This window comes from Camelus ferus, chromosome 16, assembly GCF_009834535.1.
Source record: "Camelus ferus isolate YT-003-E chromosome 16, BCGSAC_Cfer_1.0, whole genome shotgun sequence".
Lineage (NCBI taxonomy): Eukaryota > Metazoa > Chordata > Mammalia > Artiodactyla > Camelidae > Camelus > Camelus ferus.
In genome coordinates, this window is record NC_045711.1 from 35,427,447 (window position 1) to 35,445,994 (window position 18,548).

General features: G+C 39.4%; 1 protein-coding gene across 5 annotated transcripts in view; it reads right to left on the reverse strand.

The window, feature by feature from the left end:
* STAT3 (signal transducer and activator of transcription 3) overlaps nt 1–18,548 on the reverse strand; it is a 58,084-nt gene that overhangs the window by 15,945 nt on the left and 23,591 nt on the right. For 2 of the 5 annotated variants that reach the window (XM_032457223.1, XM_032457221.1), the window contains exons 2-10: nt 10,735–10,863; nt 9,675–9,819; nt 9,118–9,216; nt 3,139–3,234; nt 2,917–2,998; nt 2,627–2,721; nt 2,305–2,456; nt 372–530; nt 122–214 (exon numbers count right to left, since the gene is read on the reverse strand). In XM_032457223.1, coding sequence (XP_032313114.1) covers nt 122–214; nt 372–530; nt 2,305–2,456; nt 2,627–2,721; nt 2,917–2,998; nt 3,139–3,234; nt 9,118–9,216; nt 9,675–9,819; nt 10,735–10,862 — 1,049 coding nt within the window. In that variant the 5' untranslated portion in view covers nt 10,863. Of the gene's footprint in view, nt 1–121; nt 215–371; nt 531–2,304; nt 2,457–2,626; nt 2,722–2,916; nt 2,999–3,138; nt 3,235–9,117; nt 9,217–9,674; nt 9,820–10,734; nt 10,867–18,548 lie in introns of those variants that run through there. The other 3 variants (XM_014551048.2, XM_032457224.1, XM_032457222.1) reach the window with 2 other exon arrangements.

Genomic DNA, 18,548 nt, shown 5'->3' on the forward strand with positions numbered 1-18,548 from the left:
CTATCATGGCACTGCCTGCAATGCCTATAAAGAACAACCCTGGCCACCACCTCTCCCCCCGCCCTGAGAGCGTCCCTCAGTATATGAATTCTTCGCCAGAAGCAGAGGCGCCCCGGCCCACCTGACTTTAGTTGTGAACTGGACCCCGGTCTTGATGACTAACGGCCGGTCGGGATGCATAGGCATGCAGGGCTGTCGCTCCACCACAAAGGCGCTGGAAGAGAAAGAGGAGGGCAGCGATTCACTCGCTGTGCGGGGGGCCAGTCCCTGTCCTGTTTCTCTGAAGTCAGCCAATCTCTTGTTTAAGGACATTTGTGGGGGAGTCAGGGGCAAGGGTGATGAAGGAAAGGGACCAGGACTCTCTAAGTTACCTTTTCATTAAGTTTCTAAACAGCTCCACAATTCTCTCCTCCAGCATTGGCCGGTGCTGTACAATAGGGTCACCTTTGTAGCTAACTTTCTGCTGCAGCTCCTCCAGTTTCTTAATTTGTTGGCGGGTCTGAAGTTGAGATTCTGCTAATGAGGTTATCCTGCCAATAAAATAAGGAAGTTTCCAGTTACCTACGCAAGTGTATGCAAGTGAATTAGAGAAAGGGAAGGGAATACAGATATAAACACATTGATGCAGTCCCCTCACGTAAGAAAAGGGTAATTTTTTTAATTGTGGGGAAATATACATAGCATAAAATTTACCTCTTCTAAATGCACAGCTTAGTGGCAATAGGTAAGAAAAGGGAAATTTATTTTGCCTTTTTCTTTTTTATTAGGTTTTTTTGGGGGGTTGGTGAGGGAAGTAATAAGATTTAATTATTTCTTTATTTTTAGAGGAGGTACTGGGGATTGAACCCAGGACCTCGTCCTTGCTAAGCATGTGCTCTACCACTTGAGCTATACCCTCCCTTCTTTACCTTTTTCAAATGGTCCCTTTCTAAAATTTTACATTTCAAAGCAGGAGGTAGGCATAGAGGAAGAAGTGCCAAAACTTATGTCACTAGGAGGCATTAATGGGGTTATCACTGGAAAGTGACAAACATTAGGACCCAGATATGGAGAACATGAAATATGCAGAACATGAAATATACAGTTTGGCACTCACTCTTCTAAGCCTAACTTGTCCTTCTACCAAAATGTGAGGACTGGGGAAACACAGGCAATTAGCCCAAGAAGATGGATTTGAGCCGGCTCTGTCCCTCACCACCTGTGCAAGCTTGGCCAGGTCCTCGTGGGCCTGGTGTCCCCTTGCCTGAGAGAAGAGGTTGAACTTCATGGTCCCCATGAGCCCCTTCAAGATCAACTTTCAATGGATCAAAGGGTGTGACGTGTTTCAAAATACTGAAACATGCATATAGAAAAAGTAGCCAGGGAGACAAAGGCTGATAAAGTCTGTCCCCAAGAATGGAGAGTATTAGTGTCTTTGCTCGTCTCCCGCTAGTTTACCAGAGACGTCCAAGAGAGAAGGTGGAAGGCAAGGGGCGGGGAGGTCAGCGCCAGGACTTCGGAACTCACTTACCCACCTCTGGCACTTATATTCGCCCATTCCCAGAACTTAAGCTTTTTGGTTTCCTGATCAGAAAGCATTTAAAACTGCCTTCAGTAAATAAGCAAAGCTCAGGGTTAGTGAGGATATGAACAAACAGGCATCTCATGAGAGTTGTCCTAAATTTCCAATTCCATGCTTTATTTGGGTTTCTTTTCATGTCAAGTTTTTCCTAGTTTAAGCTGGTACCATGTACTCACTACTGGGCTTGGCACACCAAGGGTGCTCAGTAAAAATTTGCTGAGTGAATGGAAGTCGAAGAGCAGATTACAGAAGAGCATATAAAGAATCATCCCACCAACGTGAAATATATAGATTTCTATCTACGTGTATATAGACAAAAACAGATGTCTAGAGTGGTGGTCATCAAAATTTGATTTGCATGATTTGATTTTTAAAGTCTTTTCTTCTCTTTATTCATTTTCTGTATTTGGGCTTTTCTCCCTTATAAAGAGCATGTGTCATTTGAGAGTATTAAAATAATTAAAATTTAAAATTTAGTCCATGTGTTAAATACAGTTAAACCAAAAGCTTTCTTTACATCAGTAAGTAAAATATATTTAAAATACAGTAATACATAAATACGCTTTCATTTTTACAAAATTATCCAAACAAAGTAAAAAGCTTTAAACCCTTAGACTAAGTGTGAATATGTTAAAGTCCCCAGCTCTGAAATTTAGTAGCAACTCTTTGCATCTGCAGCTCTGACCATGATTTAGCACCACTTGCTAGAAAGAAAGGGAAAAAAAGTCTCCTTTATCTTTTACCAGTTTTCTAGACGATCTAGGCAGATGTTGGGAGGGCCTCCAATGCAAGCGATCTGTTGCCGCCGCTTCCAGTCAGCCAGCTCTTCGTCCGTGAGAGTTTTCTGCACATACTCCATAGCTGACAAAAGCCCCGCCAACTCACTCACGATGCTCTGGTTGGAAACCAAAACAAAGTCAGAAAACATTTCCTCAGACCATCTCTAACCACAGTCTTCAGTCAATTCCAGAGAAGGAACTCATTAGAAAACAGGCAAGTTCATCCCTGAGATGCCAAAATCCCGCAGAGGAGTGAGACACGCAGGGGAAGGTGTCATGCTCTTACTCGCCGCATCTGGTCCAGTGCAGTAAGCATCTGTTCTAGCTGCTGCATCTTCTGCCTGGTCACCGACTGGTTGTTTCCATTTAGATCCTGCATATCTGAGAAGGAAGGAGAAACTCCCTGAGCACAGGGAACACTCCTTTCCCTAATAACTAGGCTCCCTTAAGCACCAGCAGCCCCTGAATGCTCCCTCCCCCAAGTCTGAACACAGATGAAGACAAACAAGTCCTGAAACTCAAGTAACACAAACTCACTTTCTACAGGAGATTTTAACGTCTCTAATATTCACTTGCCTCCTTGACTCTTGAGGGTTTTATAGTTGAAATCAAAGTCATCCTGGAGATTCTCTACCACTTTCATTTTCTGTTCTAGATCCTGTTTAAAACAAACAGAAGCAGAATTAAAAAAAGTTTTCCCTTGGGAGAGGGAAAAACGTTTCTGAGAAGAATTAAAGCCAAAACCTCACAAAGGATACATGCAGGACCCACAGGCAATACCCCCAAGAAGCGCTTCACCTGGACTCGCTTCCGAACATCCTGTAGGTGCTGCTCCAGCATCTGCTGCTTCTCCGTCACCACGGCAGCTGTGGGGTGGTTGGCCTGGCCCCCTTGCTGCCAAAGAAGGGAGTCAACACACATGTGAACACAGGAAATATGGGGAGAAAAATACCTCTGAACAGTCTCCACTACCTGAGATGTTGCTGCCATTGTGAGGGGAAGGGAAACAGAGCAGCGTGCGGGGCATGGTAGCAGGAAGTTACCTGGCGGCCGGGGCTCTCCAGGTGCTGTCAGTGTGGTGTCAAGAAGCTCTCATAGTCTTACCTGTGTCCTACCTCTAGGTCATACTATAAACCCACTCTTTTTTTTTTTTTAACAACCCACTCTTTGTATTGTACCTGGAGACCATATGTTGAGCTAAGACACGGTCTCTACCTTCAAAAAGCTCTTAGAGGTTAAGTACATAAAAAAAATTCAGAACCATTTATGACAGCACATGTTGGATGCCTATTTAAATGTATAGAGTGTTTGATACATTTCAGTGGGATAATTAAAAAAACCCACCTGTCCCAGGGATGAAATTCCCTATCAAGAGATATTATCTCAGGCGAGAAGGGGAGGAGGCTGGTGCCTTGATAAGGCTGAATAGCACAGGAAATTTAAAAAATAAGTTTTGTCCAGACTCATAGAGAAAACAAACTTACGGTTACCAAAGGGGAAAGAGGAGGTGCAGGAATAAATTAGGAGTTTGGGATTAGCAGATATAAACTAATATATACAAAACTGATAAACAACAAGGTCCTACTGTGTAGCACAGGGAACCATATTCAATAGCTTGTTATAACCTACAATAAAAAAGAATATGAAAAAGAATATATATACGTGTATAACTGAATCACTATGCTGTACACCAGAAACTACCACAATATTGTAAATCAACTATACTTCAAAAAAAAAAAAAGTTTTGTCAAAGTAATAGGATATCTTCTGACAAAAAAAAGACCATGTAAAAGCCATAGTAACCAAGACAGCGTGGTACTGGTGTAGGATGGAGACATCAACCAATGGAACAGAACTGACAGCCCAAGAAAGCCACTATATACCCAGTTTTCCAACTAGAAACTCCGCTGCCTTCGATTTCACAGTGAGTGACCGAATCTTCCTGGCTCTATACTCCGTAATCTCTCAGTTTGATCTCCAGTGCCACCAGCTCAGTTCAAGCCCCAACTCTTGATCCCTTTGCCTCTAACCTCTCTCACGTCCACGTCTCTACACTGCTACCAGATGTCTCCAAAATCAATCCTAAAGATGCCAGTTTTAGAGGGAGTCATTTTCTCCCTTTCCCACGGTCCTTGTCCAAGCCCACAGGATACAAACTTCCCTTAGAAGTTTCAGGAAGGCAACCTCCAACCTCATTCTCTTGGCAGCAGAGTGACTCATCTGATTGGTGAGACTGGTAGAAAGATTCTGTGCACACAGAGATGTTCAAAGAGCCTGGCATGTATGCTGGTGCCTCTCTCCTCCCACTCTCGCCTTCTGGGGCACACCCGGGGCAGGAGTGAGGGCCTGGTTTCCAGAAGTTTTAGAGGCCTGTGTCTCTGGGTTCAGTGGGTGTGACTGTGTGGTCTCTGAAGCTCCATATGGATAGCTGGGGCAGTGCCGCCCTGCAAACCCAATCTCCCCACCCTAGGACCTAACTCAGGGGGCCCCTATAGTCACACACCCAAGCCCTGCTTTCCAGTCTTGTTTACCAACAATACAGCTGATATTTTAATCTGCATTAGACTCCTACATCTATTTCTAAACTGGCACTGCACTTAAAGCAGGGAGATAGATGTGATCAATTATCACCCACAGAAAGCTGCTCCTAATACTTTAGTGAGAACTCTTGGCTCCCCACTGCTTCCGGGTATAAACAGCTCGGCCCAGCACAGTCAGATGTTTCATACTATTCAGCAACTTAGATCTTCCCCTCCTGTGCTTCAGCCACCCCAAGCTACCCACCCTTCCCCACATACAACATGTTTTCACGCTGACTCCCCCACACCCTGTCCACTTGGCCTGGCATGTGCTTCCGCCTCAGCACACCTGAGCTCATTCACCTTCAAACTCGGAGCGAATGTTTGCTCTCTGGTGAAATCTTACTCAATTTTCCAAAGCAAGAGGACCCACACTCTCTACATTTTTCTCACTGGAAGTGTTTGTATACCTATAACCCCAGCTAGACTGAGAGCCCTGGTAACAGGAATCCCATCTCTTTGTTTTCCTATCTCCTAGTGATTTACCCATGAATGACAGCTGGGAACATGCCAGATGATGTAAACAGAGAAAATCACAGTGAGGCCTGGGTTGAGGCCTCACATATCCAACTTGTAGCTTTATACCGAGGACTGTAAACTCTTCCTCCAAGGGCCAGGTGGTAAATACGATTGGCTTTGTGGGTCACACGGTCTCTGTCATGAATACTCAGTCCTGCCACTGCAGCGGGAAAGCAGCCAGAGACAATGCATACACAGACATGTGTGGCTGTGTTCCCCAAAAACTTCATTTACAAAAACACGCAGCAGGCTGGATTTGAGGCATGGGTATTGGCTGCCAGCCCCTGATCAGTATGACGGGAACATCCTTTTTGTAACTCTCCTGGTATGGTTGGAGCCTCTGTCCAAGTTGGCTTAAATTGATTATTTTTATCTTATGGAAGAGAATGAAAACATAAAGGTTCTCCACAACACAAAATTCTAGTGATGCACAGATAAGTGCCATTTGCTAACCTCCCGTCTCCAGAGTCCTGAACTGTGAGTGTTATTAGTTACCCTCTCACCCACATTGGAGCATATCAGTTTTCTACTTAAAATTCTTTAGTGGGTTCCCATTTCCTACAGAAGTGGGGATGATGATGATGATGATGATGATGACAGCAACAAAAAACAGTTAACACATTTATTTCCCATTTAGGTGTCAGGTACTGATGTAAGCTAAGCATTTTACATCCATGAGTCAACTTAATTCTATGAAGTAGGTACTGTTATCGTTCCCAGTGGAGGGACAAAGAGAGTAAAGAGTTTGCCCAAGGTTACACAGCAAATGACAGAGCTATGGGGTTCAAACCCAGATGGTCTGGCCCCAAGGCCCTTGTGGTAAACTGCCCTCCCAAGGCAAAGCTGCTCAGCATGACTAACTGGAAAGATTTTCATGATGTGGCCCTTGCCCAGCCAGATGCTGAACTTCCCACACTTCTCCCAAGAATACATGTGCTCTGTTTCCCTGTCTGAACATGGCCTTCGTTCTGACTAGAGTGCTCTCTCCTTATCGTCTGCCTGATGCACATATAATAAGCCTTAAGTCTCGGCTACAACACTACCTTTCCTTTCTCTGTGATGCCTTCCCTGACTCCCTCAGTTAGACCTAGATGTTCTTTCTTTGTCCTGGCTGCATTTTTGTCTTTAAAAAGAAAAAACTGTACACCCATGTTCACAGCAGCATTATTCACAATAGCCAAAAGGTGAAAGTCACCCAAGTTCCATCAACAAGTTAATGGATAAGCAAAATGCGGTACAGCCATACAATGGAATATTAATCAGCCTTTGAAAGGATGGGAATACTGACACAGGCTACAACATGGACAAACCCTAAGGATGTTATGCTAAGTGAAATAAACCAATCACAAAAAGACACTGTGAAGTAAGCCAGAAAAGAGAAAGAAAAATACCGTATGACATCACTTATACATGGAATCTAAAAAAAGACACAGATGAACTTCTCTACAAAACAGAAACAGATCAACAGACATAGAAAACAAACATGGTTACCAGGATAGGGGAAGGGGGTGAGATGGGACAAATTGGAAGTTTAAGATTTGCAGATACTAACTACTATATATAAAATAGATAAACAACAGGTTTATACTGTACAGCACAGGGAACTATACTCAACATCTTGTAGTAACCTACAATGAAAAAGAATATGAAAATGAATATATGTATGCATATGTATGACTGAAATATTATGCTGTACACCAGAAATAGACATAACATTGTAAACTGACTTAAAAAAAAAAAGACACACACTGTATGACTCCACTTACATGAGGTAACCAGAACAGTCAAATTCAGAGACAGAAAGAATGGTGTCGCCAGGGGCCAGGGGAATGGGGAGCTGTTGTTTAATAAGTATACAATTTTAGTTCCACAAGATGAAAAGAGTTCTGGAGATTAGTTGCACCACAATGTAATGAACTTAACACTACTGAACTGTATACTTCAAAATGGTTAAGATGGTACATTTCCTGTTGTGTGTATTGTACCACAACTTTTTTTAAAAGAAGAGGGAAAAAAAGGGAAAATATTTCCCTGATTGTAAGATATTAAAGAAAATATCTCAGGGAAAGTAAAAAAGTCAAAAAAGTCTCCTATAACCAATGATGTTTGGTATATATCCTTCTAGACATTTTATGACACACATCAATAAATATGTGTATCATCTCCATTTATTTTTCCCATTATGAATCAGATCTCCTATTACATCATCTAACGGGTTATTGTTGCTACTGTATAAGAGAACTACTGCGTCTTAAAATATTTATCTTAAATACAATCATCTTTCTGAACGCTTTGTTAGTTCCAATAGTCTGGTGGGGTTTTTTAAATGTTGTCTCTTGCTTTCCAGTATTTACACTCCCACTGCTTTTTCTGTCGTATTACATTGGCTGGATCCTTCAGAAAAATGTCAATGGCAGGAGGCATCCTCAATCTTGTAACTGTTTTCAATGAGATTACTTCAGTGTTTCACCATTGAGCATCACGTTCCCTTTGACTTCTGACAAATATTCTTTATTGTGTTAAGAAACTCCACTATTTTTTATCTAAAATGGACACAATTTTGTCATAACAAAAATACAATTTTTCTTCTTTAACTTACTAATTTAATGAATTACAATAGCATTCCTAATATTGAGCCATCCTTGCATTCCTAGAATATAAATCATGCTTTGTACATTAAGCAGGATGCAAAAATCCTAACCATTTTCTTTACTGACATTGTCTTCTTTAGGTTTCTATATTAGTGTTACTCCAGCCTCATAAGATAAGCTGGAAATATATATATTTTTTTCCTACCCTTTGGAAGAGTTTAAATGATACTGAAACAATCTGTACCAAAACAATTTGTTAAAACTTTTAAACCATCTGGATTATTGGCTCTTGGTGGAATAGGGAGTATAATTTTTTTAAGTCTTTTTCAATACATTTTTATGGCTATTGATCTAATTAAGTCTTTCCCTTTTTAAAAATCGTATTTTAATAATTTGTATTTTATTGCATTATAAAGTTGTCTGATTTTCCATTTCTCCCAGACCACAACCTCCTCTGGGGGAGGTCATAATAACTAGCACATAGTAGGATACACATGCACATACACACATAATAGATTAGATGATCTAGGTAGATAGATATGACTATCATATATCACTGTAAGTATTATATGATATCATAGCCTTCTGGTCCAAAGGTGAACTATTATAGCCTTCAGGGAAAGCAACCCAGAACTAGCTATAAAATTTATATACATATAAACACACACACCCTTTGATCTAACAATTCCATGCTTGGAAATCTACAGTAAAGAAATCAAAGCATGAGTGCATATATAAAGATATATAGGGAGATACTGCAGCAGTATTTATAGTGGGGGGAAAAAACCCAGAATGAAGTGAATGTCTATCAAAGGGAGAATAATTTAATAAATTTCAGCAAATCTATACCACAGAATACTGTGCAGCAAATAAAGAAAATGAGCTATACCACTTGACTTAGAAAGATTTACATGACATAATAGTAAACAAAAAAAGCAAGATGCCGAGAAGTAAACCAATTTAAGTGTTTGTGTGTGTGTGTGTGTGTGTGTGTGTTTTCTATCATTTGTACAGAAGAGCAAGCACATCTTGGCACACAAGAAAGAAAGCACAAGTTCAACAGTGCTCTGTTTCTTCCCTGGCCTCACCTGGGCTGCAGTGGCTGCAGTTTGGAGGAGGCGGGACTCTTCCCACAGGCACCGGGCCACAATTCGGGCAATCTCCATTGGCTTCTCAAGGTATCTGCTCTGTAAGTCGGAGAGAAAGATAATGAAAAGTGGCAGTAGATTAAGGAGATGTGGACCAAACTTTGCTAACTTAAAGCTAACTTCCTCCTAAGTTAACAAGTCAAGGAGTATCCAGTTCAGTCAAACTTTAAGCATTTAAAAGAGAAAGAAATAAGACAAACCAACCAACCAACAAAAAAGATAAAAGAATTATCTTCCTATGAAGGGACCTGGTTACAACCATGTTATTAACATGCTAACATAATATGATTAACTAACAATCACATTATTACTTCAACTGACCAAAGAAGTGAATTTCAGGTAAGGATGCTCAAAGGGCTAGTTACTTCTCCTTTGATTTAAAGTACAGGACAGGTTCTCATTATTTAGCCAAATGAGAAAAGAAACACTTTCGGATAAGAAATCTTAAACCCTCCTCTGCGGGTTCAGTTTCTCCTCCACTCAGTTTCTCATCACACCTGAAGGAACTGCTTGATTCTTCGCAGGTTGTGCTGATAGAGAACATTTGACTCTTGGAGGAAGCGGCTATACTGCTGGTCAATCTCACCCAAGAGATTATGGAACACCAAAGTGGCATGTGATTCTTTGCTGGCCGCATATGCCCTAGGAAAAGGAAGAAGGATAAAGAATGATTCTGAAACCTACACACATGCACACACCCAGAATTCACCACCAAGAAGGAGGGAGAAAAAACAAGTTAAACCTGATGCTTTAACCCATTCATTTTAGATTCATCTTGCTTAGCAACAGTAAATATCATCAATTTAAAAGTTATCAACAATTATTCCAGATACTACTAGCCACTGTCATAGTTCTGTATTTTTAAAATACTTGAGTGAAGTAAACAGACATGCTATTTTACTTTAAATTCTCGGTCAATTCTGTAGTCGGAATTTTAGTAGCAAATAAGCAATCTCAGGCTAGGATGGCTTATTTCCAACATCTCTAAGTCACCTCCCTGGCCCCTCACCTAATTCTGGAAAAACCAGGTCAAAGGTGTGAATTAAACTAAAATTAATAGGTGTATCTGAATACATTAAAGTGAAGGAAATAGTTGTTGGGATTCTGTGCCATTACCTCCTCTATGAATGAATTTATTTCTCTTACTCCAGGTCTTGTTCCTTTAATGAAAGGGGAATCAGAAGTATAGACCCAAATTTTCACCCATGACAGAAGTCTCATTCAGATAAAATATATTTGTATCATGTTCCTGAAGTGTCAGAACACACAGAGCATCTCACCAAGTAAATGAGACCCAAATTAGCCTTTAAAACATCTACCAGCAAGCAGGCTGTTTCACTGTGCCAGAAGACAGCTGCCCATATGCCCTTCTAAATAAAGAAAATGATTTTGCAAAACTAAAACTACCTTTTTATCTTCTGATCTCTTTTGCCCCCTCGCCTGTGTCCGTAAGTTTTTCAGTGGAATGGCTAGCAAAGAGTTAAGCATTGAGCAGAACGTGTCTCTTGACTCAGACTAAAACCTAACGACTTGGGGAGTTTCTCAAGAAGGACTTACCAATCTTGACTCTCAATCCAAGGGGCCAGAAACTGCCGTAGCTCCATCGGGAAGCTGTCACTGTACAGCTGGTGAAGCTGCTCCAAATACCGTGTGTCGAGCTGCTGTAGCTGATTCCATTGGGCCATTCTGCTGGAATCAGGGGTCACAACCGTAAACCAAAGTGTTCATATGGTCACTACGAGCCCTAGTAGTAGACAGTATAGAAACAACCCACCTCCCCAACACACATGTCGGTCTGTCATTAGGGACAGATGCTTTGGAAAGGACTTCGCATGTTTCTCCCAGTTGAGAACAACACATATACAGTCACAGTCTCTACCACTGGAACCACATCACAGCTTCTTTCTTCTAAACTAGGATGACAATGTGGGCATGATGCCAACTTCTAGGATCCATTATCTACCAGAGGTATGCGAAGCTGAAAAACTACTTAAGTTCCAGATCTCCATTTCTTCCTCTATAAAACAGTCATAATTCCATCCCTCGGGGCTGTTGAGATAATATTTCTAGAGCATCCAGCTCAGTGCCTAGTGTACAACAGATGCTCCACAGATGTCAGTTCCTTTCTTTCTACCATACACTCCTTTTAGGTGAACTGAGAGGTTTAAATACAGGAAACCCGAACTAAGACCAAAATGTGGGATGTGGATGTTCAGGGAAGACAGAGAGCTAATTCCAAGACTACAGGTTAAAAAGTATAAGCAGGGGTCTGCCTGGCATTACCCCACTCAAAAAAAAAGTAAATTTGTTTTTGGAATTTCTCAGTCTGGGGTGAGAAAGAAGAGAAGCTAAAAACCAGGCATTCCAGTTGTTCCCCAGCTCATGAATACCCCAGGGAAATGCTCAGGAAGTCAAGCCAGCTAACCACCCTGAGTCCCCTTTCTGAAAAGCCTGGGTCATGGAAATAGCAATACAGACCAAGTAGTCTTAAGAAGCTGTAAAGATAACTGTGAGTAGTAGCCAAAGACTAAGGTATGCACAGATCAAAGTATATGGAGATGGCCCTCTGGGACAGCGAGAACATTTACTGAAAGATAGAATACATATAAACATACAGGGGAGGCACAGTGGAGGCGGGTATAGCTCAGTGGTAGAGTGCATGCCTAACATGCACAAGGTCCTGGGTTCAACCCCCAGTATCTCTATTAAATAAATAAATAAACCTAATTACTTCCCCCCCAACAAAATTAAATACACACACACACACAAACACAAACATATACACTTAACTAGAGTGCTTGCTTTATTTCTCAGAGAAGGCATGAAGAAGCACCTAATTACTGGTCCTTTCACTGGTGATAAAACTGACAGGTCTTCTGTTCTCAAAGTAGCAAGTGGTTCAGGATCTGGTGTTCTGACAGAATCTGAGAGGGCTGTGCTGCTCCTCTCCCTGCCTCTCTTGGGCGGGAACAGACACAGAAGATCCCCTCACGTTGCTACTGCAAAGATGGCATCAACTGGTCAAGCTTCCAAGCACCTACTCAGGAAAGCAGGGACAATCTCTTCACAGCAGTCTTGTACAATGAGCAATTACAAATCCTAAAGCAGCATTATTCAATAGAAATGTACTACAAGCCACATGTGCAATCTTAAATTTTCTAGGAGCCATATTTAAGAAGCAGGTAAAATATTTTTTTAATTTTGCATTATTTTTTACTGAAATATAGTCAGTTTACAATGTGTCAATTTCTGGTGTACAGCATAATGTTTCAGTCATGTATACATACATATATTTGTTTTCATATTCTTTTTCATTATAGGTTACTGTAAGACATTGAATATAGTTCCCTGTGCTATACTACATAAACTTGTTTGTTTTATGTATAGTAGTTAGTATCAGAAGCAGGTAAAATTAACTTCAATCATATGTTTTATTTAACCCAATGTATCTAAAATGTTATCATCATAACATGTGATCATATAAAAATTATTAATGAGACACTTCACATTCTTCTTTTTGTGCTAAGCTTTCTAAATCCTGTGTGTACTTTACACTTACACCACTAAGGTATTTCCCTCCTCAAGTACTAAGGGCTTAAATGCCACTGGTGAAAAAGTTCAGTAAAGCAAAGAAATGAAAATGTCAGTATGAGGTATTTGCCCCAATCAGACCAATTTTGTTTCCATAAATAAACTAAATCTTCCAATAACGTTAGAGGGGAATACGTTAAGTTCCCTGGGCTCTTGGGATTTTTTCTTTTAACGGTGTCTTCCTTCCTCTTAGGCACCTTTCAAACATTTTCAGCACCACTCCTTTGCAATTGTCCCTAGCCCCACCATCTCTCACCCCAAGACTAACCTGCCACAGGACCAACGCGATGCTACTTGGGCAGTGGGACATGTACACCAAACACTGGCTAATGAGAGCAGTAACTGAAGCACATGCCACCCACTGAAGCAGTATAACCGTACTGTGTTTTACTCTCAATAAGAAATCAAAGGCCATTAAAACTCTTACAATATTCACATTAGGGCCAAGTTAAAATTTGCCTCCTAGGCTAAAAGCATCAGGATCTGCCTTCTGTTTCTTAGGACCTGATTTGCATAGAAATCTGTTTAAGATGCCAATTTATGTAGATTTCTACTGCATATGAACGTACGCAGTAGACCTACATAAGTCAATACCGTAGTCAGTAGACACGTGGTTATTGAGCATTCGAAATGTGACTGGTTCAAACTGAGATACGCTGTAAAATACACACTGGATTTTGAAGACTTAATATAAAAAGTAAAATATCTCACAAATATTGAAATATTAATATTCTGGATATATTTGTTAAATAAAATATATTATTATGATTAATTTCACCTGTTTATACTTCTTTAAAAGATATCACTACTAGAAACTTTACCATTACATATGTGACTTGCCACCTATTTTTTTTGGACACTACCCCTCTAGATTATGCAGTCAAAAAGCTGTGGTCCTCCTAATAGATGATTTAAAGAAACAGACATCTACTTTTCAAAATAAATTCCAGTATCATAAATCAATAAAAAGAAGACTAATTATTTAACTGCTGATCTTGGATACAAATGTAGAGCCATCACAGTCTGCTCCCTGAGGTTGCAAATGAAAACATAAAGCACTGTACCTGCTCAATTAAAGATTAACATTGAAGTCATGCATAAATATTTGTATTTTCAAACTAACATACCATTAAAAAATTACAAGTTGTTGAAGATTTGCCAATTCATTTCTAGCCTATAACTCAGAGGGGTTTTGTTATTGTTGTTTTGGTTTTATTTGGGGTTGTAGTTAGTTTCAGTAAGTAGTATAATAATTATGTTGTTTCTTAAACCAGAAACCAGCTAATAGTATTCTCCATAAAATTAAAGCACCAAAAATGACTGATTGTATGTTCTACCTCTCAGCCTAATCACTGTAGGTAATACTGTAATAGCTATCTTATATTTTTTTGAAAAAATCATTCCAATTTAAAGCCAAAGTGCAGGTAGTATTTTCAAGGAGAACATGGGCAAAGAGTCAAACAGTGATTTTCTTACCAGCTACTTAGCTACAAACCATATTTAACTAACAGGGGCCACAGGGCAACCAGACCAAACACTCTTCATAAGAACTGTATATCCTTAAGAGGTCACTAGCCAAATTGTCTAGGAAAACCACTGCCAACTAGCTTTGTGCTAATCGCTTTACTAGGGAAAAAAATTTTTTAAAGCCCACTTTATTTAACAATTTCAATTCTGGTTTTTCAAATTACACATTAATCTGAAGAACTCCACTAAATTCTAACTAAAGTATTTCTTATCTATGGAATAATTCTAAGTCTATGACTTAATAACCACTTTCACTGAACTCCAGAACACAGAAAGCGATTTGCACAACTATTTGAGTGCCCAGGACCATTCTAGGTGCAGAGGAGAGAAGTCAATTCATCCATAACGGTGGCTGGTTTAGGGTAACACACGCTCTTAATTCTCTCCAGGTGTTTATTCAGTTTAGGTTTGCAGACAGTAAATGTTAGCAGATAAAGGAAAGGTAAGTGTGATCCCGTTTTCTACAACTGAAGAGAAAAGAACAATAAAAATGAAACAGCAAGTCACCAAAGACTTTCTGAACTTTTCAAAACAGGAATTTCTCAACCCCTTGGGGATAACTTACCAACAACAAGTCATAAGGCAAAAAACTATTGTCTAATGGGGAACTTATTACTGTAAAGATCACTAAAAAAGTTTGTCCAAGTCACAGTTCTCATTTATACACTTCACTCTAAATAAACCAAGGGGTATGTTGAGAATCACAGGTCAGGACCACTTACAAAAGGTTTCATTATACCAATCCCATAAAACATCGTTTTAAATTAACATTTGTTCTTCACAGCCACGCACCAGCGGATTTACCACAGGGCTGAGTGAGGGAGTGAGGGGTGAAAGTGAGGGGAGACACGAAAGCCAGAGACAATAATCCAGAACAGAAAGCGATCGAAAGATAGTTTCTGTTCCACCTTGCACTGTGTCACAAGATTTTTCTTTGGGTTTCAGCCATACTCTATGTTAGAAATACCTATATTGTAAATAGGACATATTTATATGCATTTGTATTTCATCTGTTCCTACACTAAGCTCCTCTCTGCTATCAGGAAAGGCCCAGGGACTAAGGCAACTCAAGTATAAAGTAACATAGAAATTGTACTAATTTCTAAAGAAACCAGTCTTTGTAAGAAGACATTTTTAAGGGATTATAAAAGTAATAATCTTCACTGTGGAAAATTTGAAAACAAACACCCAAAAGATAAAATCACCCATGTCCTATTATCTCACTATCTAGAACTACAATTGACATATATATTTATATAATTCTTTTCAATCTATCTCAGAGTGTATATATATTTGTTTTTTCTTGAAAGTTGGCATCATAGTATTTTTACAACTTCGTATTCTCTTTTAAATCTTATTGTATAGTAAATATGTACTACAGAAAGATTTCTGCTTCAAGTCCACAGAACAACTGTTTGATTTCTATCAGTGCTTTCAATGTAATCCTGATAATTCCATTCGGAGCCACAGAATTTATTTATATTTATAAGCTCCAACAGTTTATTCTTACCATACCACATTCCAAAAATAATATGAGGTAGCTACAAACTCATATTATTTAAAGTAAAATGAAAGTAAATTATGGAGGAGAAAAAAAGTGAGAAAAACTGAAAGACAATTAATGCTACAGAGACACTCAATCTTCTTGAAATTGTCACTGTTGAATCAAAGGCGTAATGAGTGATAGGGAGTCCACATTTAGATATTACAGCCTCAGCTATTTAACTACTGGTAATTCAACCATTCATAAACACCCCAGACATTAAAAATTTGGAATTTCAAATTTACAAAGATAATTCGAAATAAGTACACTTTTAAATATATAATTTCACGGCTTATAAATCCAAACAGCTCCTTTATAAAGTTTAAGACTAGATGTTTGCCTTTACAATAAGTCTATATAGAAATCTAGTTTTGACTTCCTAACAAGACAAAATTATTAACACTTGAGTGCCCAGTCTGAACTAACCTTATTGTAATATTCAAATATATTCAATTACAAATAATAAGATTTGCTTGAAAGTCAGAAACCAACTCTTCCTTGCAAAAATAGACACTCAAGATACAAGAGAACTTGAATTATATAGTTCCCTACTAATGTGGCAAAACTGAGTATGAGAAAGAAGTATCAAATAAATGACTGGGCAGTGGAGCTCGGAGAAGGCAGGGAAAGAACAATTTTAATAATACTGTGGAGCACACTCAACCCCTAAAAGTCTGCTATCCCTCATTCTTCTTATTTCACTTTAATTCTTGGGAAAGTCCAAGAATCTTGTGCTGAGCACATGACTTTTTCCATTCCAAATCCTGCCTCGTGTAAGCTCTTACCACTGGCACCACTTTTGTATAGTTATCTAACTTAAATCCAGAAACACAGAGAATAAAATGTATCAGATTTACAGTTAACTGTAAGAGGTGGAGACTAGCAGGAATGTAAACTACCAGCAAAAAGGAAGGAAAACCTGGTGCTCTGATCCATGAAAGACAATCAGGATTTTCAAAACAAAACCAAAAGCACTGCCCCAAATCTAGTGCTCACCCAGCTACCTTTGGGAAAAAGATCCTGAAAACCATCTATTGCCAAAGCCTCTTATTATTTCAAATCTAATCGTGTTAAGGAGTTTAAAAAAAAAAAAAAAAACCTGACGTATTCTCCATTCTTGATTTGGGATACGCACTACATTTGATCACAAATATTTCGGATTAAAGGAGCAAGAGCATAACAAACATAATTCCCTCAAAAACGAAAGTAACACAACTAGACACGCTTTGTCAATTATGGAGAGTGAAGCTTATGGTTAAAACTGCCTGAGAACAGGTCTGAGCTCTAGACAAAAACCACAAAAGAGACCAAATTGGTGTCACATGGCCTCCCCACTTTGTGACACATCCCTTCCCCCAATCAGACACAGCCCTCTGATGAATGTGGTGTGAAGCCAAGGACAGAGAGACCAGACACTGGCTGGACCTGGGTCCAAGCTCTGCCTGCCTTTTCAGCTACTTGTTTGGGGGACATTACTTCACTACTGAACAGCCTTCTCCTTTAGTAAAATGGGGAAGTAGTCCTCTTTTAAGGATTGTTGCAAAAGTTTAAAAAAAATAAGGGATGTACAAGGATGCTTCCTTATCTTGGCAATTATAAATAATGTTGCTGTTAATAGCAGGGTGTATGTATCTTTTCGAATGACTTCTTATTTTGCGGCTGGCTTTATTCCTTTGATAACTACGTAAGTTTAAAAAGCTAAAGCTCTAAACGTTCTTAGAAACAATGAACAGGACATATATGTAAATTTTAAAAAATATGTGCAGTATATTGTGTATATGAATTTACATGCAATATATTGTATATGTGCAGTCAAATTGTAACAATTCTACCTAACAAAACTGAGAACTGAAAATTAGTAAGTAAACCTAAAAAAAAAATCAGGGATTAACAGCATCCCTCCTACATGTGCTAGACACCCCTCATTGCTGTATTGTTTCTTCCCCTCAGAGCATCCCTTTCAACATTTCATATGCTAAATCCATTTCCTCAATGCCCTGGGAAACAGAGATTCATCCATCAGATTAGTCCTGTTAAATGGTAAAGTCCGCTTTCCCTGCTGGTAAAATACATGCATTTTCTGGGTCTCTGTACCATATCCTGAGGGAGGGAGGGAGTAATGCTGTGATTTGGTGTCTGGAAAGGGGAGAAGGAAGGGAGAAGAGAGAGTTGGGTGGTGACCTGATATCTCCATACATAGTCCACCTAATACAGCTCCACATTATAAAAAGACTACAGGTCAGAACACTGAGTGATTTCCAAACGAAAGAAAAAGATGAAAAAGAAGAACGTTGGTTTAAGAGCAGTCCAAATAACTAATGATCATCGTTAATATTTATTTAGCACTCTTTTAAGCACTTGACATATATTTATTTCCTCATTTCATCCTCACAACAACCCTGTGAGATAGATACTACTTTTATATCCCATTTTACAGAGGAAGAAAATGAAGCACAGAATTTTAAGTGACACCCAAGATCAGACAGGTAGTAAAGGCATGGAGCTGGAATCCTAACCTAGCCTGTTTTCAGCATTCCTGCTCCTAACCGCTAGGCTGGGGGGGGGGGGGTTAATTGATTTTAAGTAACCCATGAACCAACCATAATATTAAGCCGATGTGATCTTATGGTATTTCAACAGACGTATATAGTGTTTGAATTAAAGGGTCTATTAGTCCAGCTGTAACTGGGGCACACCTAATGATACTCTA